The 5000-nt window shown below is 48.8% G+C and overlaps 1 protein-coding gene across 1 annotated transcript in view; it reads right to left on the minus strand.

Moving 5' to 3' along the window:
• The window catches only part of vwf (von Willebrand factor), a 51737-nt gene that overhangs the window by 39788 nt on the left and 6949 nt on the right, over window positions 1-5000 (minus strand). Inside the window, 8 exon segments of the mRNA XM_048256168.1 lie at window positions 810-1005; window positions 1844-1944; window positions 2327-2465; window positions 2591-2727; window positions 2880-2926; window positions 3166-3277; window positions 3429-3551; window positions 3834-4044. Of these exon segments, the coding sequence (XP_048112125.1) occupies window positions 810-1005; window positions 1844-1944; window positions 2327-2465; window positions 2591-2727; window positions 2880-2926; window positions 3166-3277; window positions 3429-3551; window positions 3834-4044 (1066 nt within the window).

The raw sequence follows: 5000 nt of genomic DNA on the forward strand, positions 1-5000 counted from the left end.
TTATAGGCTAGGGAATGTAAAACTTAAGTTCCAGTTTACACCATTCAAATTGTGTGTGTATCTTTCTTAGCTTTCGATGCATTATGTTCTATAAAACATGATCTTATATTGGCAGTGCAAAAGATGCCCACTAAAGACAAGTTTTAAATAAAGTTAACACGCTTACACGTAAGTTATAAGTTAACACGCAGTAAATTTTGTTCCATGTGCCCTTTTTAAATTTGAGCCTCTGCCCTTCCAAAGGTTCCCTGCACTTCCTGCTATCTATCTATCTATCTAAACACAATCACAAACACAGACAGCAAGTAGTATAAGTATATTTACTCTTTTCATCCCGCGGAGGGAAATTTGGTCTCTGCATTTATCCCAATCCAAGAATTAGTGAAACACACTCAGCACACAGTGAACACACACAGAGAGGTGAAGCACACACTCATCCCACCGACAAGAGTGAGCTGCCTGCCACAACAGCCGCACTTTAGAGCAGTGAGGGGTTAGGTGCCTTGTCAAGGGCACTACAGTGCCTACTGGTCGGGTTCGAACCGCAACCCTCCCGGGTTACAAGTCGAGCGCTAACCAGTAGGCCACGGCTGCCCCAGACACACACACACACACACACACACACACACACACACACACACACACACACACACACACACACACACACACACACACACACACACACACACACACACACACACACACACACACACACACACACACACACACACACACACACACACACACACACACACACACACACACACACACACACAGGAGACGGAAGGATGGAGGCGGATGTGTACTACCTCTCTTTGGGTTGAGGCTGCAGGGGTCAGCGTGCTGGCTGTGGAGGTTGTCGCACTCTGGGTGGATCTTCCAGGCGTTACCAAAGCCCTCCACACCGCCCTCCACCAGACCACTCGGGGTCAAAAAGTCATCGCCTTGGTTACCGTTGTAGTTGCCACACATGCCACAGGTTTTACCCGCAAACCCCGGACCCAGCTACAAACACATGCAGACCTGGCAGATGCATTCATCGCGACGCGACACACATCCATACAAACGCATGCTGTACTGTGAGGTTTATAGAGGATAAGTTTTCAGATAGACATAGATCACATTTTGCACACAATTAATCTGAGTCCTGCAATAATTGTCGATATGATGCTATATACTATATTATAGAGACATGGTTAACTATCCTCGTGTGTGTGTGTGTGTGTGTGTGTGTGTGTTAACTGTCCGTGTGTGTGTGTGTGTGTGTGTGTGTGTGTGTGTGTGTGAGACATGGTTAACTATCCTCGTGTGTGTGTGTGTGTGTGTGTGTGTGTGTGTGTGTGTGAGACATGGTTAACTATCCTCGTGTGTGTGTGTGTGTGTGTGTGTGTGTGTGTGTATGTGTGTGTGTGTGTGTGTGTGTGTGTGTGTGAGACATGGTTAACTATCCTCGTGTGTGTGTGTGTGTGTGTGTGGTGTGTGTGTGAGACATGGTTAACTATCCTAGTGTGTGTGTGTGTGTGTGTGTGTGTGTGTGTGTGTGTGTGTGTGAGACATGGTTAACTATCCTCGTGTGTGTGTGTGTGTGTGTGTGTGTGTGGTGTGTGTGTGTGTATGTGTGTGTGTGTGTGTGTGTGTGTGTGTGTGGGACATGGTTAACTGTGTGTGTGTGTGTGTGTGTGTGGTGTTTGTGTGTGCTGTGTGTGTGTGTGTGTGTGTGTGTGTGTGGTGTGTGTGTGGTGTGTGTGTGTGTGTGTGTGTGTGTGTGTGTGTGTGTGTGTGTGAGACATGGTTAACTATCCTCGTGTGTGTGTGTGGTGTGTGTGTGTGTGTGTGTGTGTACCCTGAGCACCACTCTGCCTCTGCCATCCCAGTCCAGGCTGAAGTCCTCCCTGTAAGACAACCTCACAGCGGTGTGTACTGTCCTCCGCACACGCAGATCACCTACACACACACACACACACACAGAAACATGCAAGCAAACAAAAAGTTAATGATTAAAGCTTCATAGATCCCAAACCGCATGCGTGTTTGTGTGCATATGTGCGTGCATGTGTATGTGTGTGTGTGTCTGTGTCTGTGTGTGTGTTTGCGTGCATACATGCGTGCTTGTGTGTGTGTGTGTGTGTGTGTGTGTGTGTGTGTATGTGCATGCTCGTTTATGTGCATATGTGCATGCGCGTGTGTGTGTGTGTGTGTGTGTGTGTGCATGCCTGTTTGTGTGCATATGTGTGTGTGTGTGTGTGTGTGTGTGTGTGTGTGTGCATGCGTGTTTGTGTGCATACTGTATGTGTGTGTGTGTGTGGTGTGTGTGTGTGATCTGCACCATTTATAAGTGGTGTCTGCACATCCATCCCATCCACTGACACCACACCCCCATGCTTCAGCCGCACTGTCTGATTGGCCATCTGAGGGAATCGCAGGCTAACTGAGCGTGTGCAGACAGCATCCTTGTCATCGGCGCACTAGAATACCAAAACACACACACACACACACACACACACACACACACAATATACAACAGATTATACACACATTGTCTTTTCAAACAAACAACGGAAAAACTGTGTGTGTGTGTGTGTGTGTGTACCTGCACAGTCTCTATGATAGCGGAAAATAAACTCTCACTGCAGTCCTTAGCCAGGAGGTACTGACACATGCCACTGAAGGTGAAGAACTTGTCATCAAAGGTTTTAAAATGAGACTGACCAGTCACAAAGCATTCACCTGCAACAGACAGACAGAGTGTCAAAATGTGTGTGTGTGTGTGTGTGTGTGTGTGTGTGTGTGTGTGTGTGTGTGTGTGTGTGTGTGTGTGTGTGTGTGTGTGTGTGTGTGTGTGTGTGTGTGTGTGTGGGTGGCGTGTGTGTGTGCCCTACCTGGACAACCTTCATTTGTACACTGCCAGGAGCCATGCTGACACACACTGTGGAGGAGAACAACAAGGAATGAATGGGTGGGCAGGCATAAGGCATGGCAGTTCGGCGCGGCGCATAAGGCGGGCAAGGCGGCGCAAGGCATAAGGCAAGAGGCAGGTAAGGCAGGTAAGTATGCGCGCAGGTGTGTGTGTGTGTTGTGGTGTACAGTGTGAATATAGTTGTAAATAAAGCAGTCTCTGATCCTGTACAGCATGTGTGTGAGCAAGTGTGTGTGTTTGTGACGTACCAGGTGTTGCAGTCCTGGGAGATGCTGGATCCTGGAGGGTAACGTTTGCTTGTGTGCACACAGGAACACTGGGACACATCCACACACCTCTCCCCATCCAGCACCTTACCAACTGACACACACACACACACACACACACAACATTGAGTGAGTTCAGAATTACAAACATGGAGAGACAGTCTGAATTATACATTTGAATTCAGTAAGTCTCTCTGTCCCCCAGTTTCTCTCTCATGTACACACACACACACACACACACACACCTGGACAATTGCAGCCGTCCACACACTCCTCCCGGCACACCTCTGGAATGTTGAGGCTCTGGCAGGTGGTTGAGCAGGACTGAGCACACACACTATACTCCATTCCGACCGGACACTTGGGAGCTAAAACACACACACACACACATATACTGTACATAGATACATACATATACATATACACATACACATACAAATACATGTACCATATATACACATCTATACATTACACATATACAGAACATTTGCATATGCCTCTACACATGCAAAGACATGTAGCATATCTAAGTATTTGAACACACTGGGCACCTAACTCGTTTGCTGAGCTCGCACATATCCATATAGATATATACATTCACAAACACAAACACAAACATAAACTTTCCTATTGAAACCCTGGGAACCCACCACATCTGGCATGCTCATTTCCAATACATACAGCGTGGCGCCCACGATGTTCTGAGCCGGGCGTGCTCCTGCAACCCGTCCACACACTCCTTCCTGCCACCCGCGGTAACACTCGCTCACACACCGACTGGAAGGCAGCGGGGTCCACCAGGTGAGCGCAGTGCAGGAACACAGCAGAGGAGCGGAACACCTCACACTCGGACATCAGCTCCTGGTCAACACGAGACACACACACACACACACATCACACCTCACACTCGGACATCAGCTCCTGTTCAACACGAGACACACACACACACACATCACACCTCACACTCGGACATCAGCTCCTGTTCAACACGAGACACACACACACACACACATCACACCTCACACTCGGACATCAGCTCCTGGTCAACCACAGACACACACATCACACCTCACACTCGGACATCAGCTCCTGGTCAACACGAGACACACACCTCACACTCGGACATCAGCTCCTGGTCAACACGAGACACACACACACACCTCACACTCGGACATCAGCTCCTGGTCAACACGTGACACACACATTACATACACACACACCTCACACTCGGGAGATCGGCTCCCACGGTCAGCCTGGGTACACACATTACATACACACACACACCTCACACTCGGACATCAGCTCCTGGTCAACACGAGACACACACATTACATACACACACACACATAACACTCGGACATCAGCTCCTGGTCAACACGACACACACACACACATCACACTCGGACATCAGCTCCTGGTCAACACGACACACACACACATCACACTCGGACATCATCTCCTGGTCATCCACACAGGACACACACACACACATCACATCACACTCGGACATCATCTCCTGGTCATCCACACAGGACACACACACACACATGACACTCGGACATCAGCTCCTGGTCAACACGAGACACACATTACACACACACATCACACAGGACAGGCTCTGATCATCCACCACGACCACGCTTTTGTTACACACACACACGACACACACATTACACACACACACCCCACACACACATCACACTCGGACATGAGCTCCTGGTCATCCACACATTACACATACATTACACACCCCGCAAACACACACACATCACTTCACTCTGAGACAGCAGGTCCACAGGGATACGAGACATGACACA

This window comes from Alosa alosa, chromosome 11 (assembly GCF_017589495.1).
Source record: "Alosa alosa isolate M-15738 ecotype Scorff River chromosome 11, AALO_Geno_1.1, whole genome shotgun sequence".
In the NCBI taxonomy this organism is placed as follows: domain Eukaryota; kingdom Metazoa; phylum Chordata; class Actinopteri; order Clupeiformes; family Clupeidae; genus Alosa; species Alosa alosa.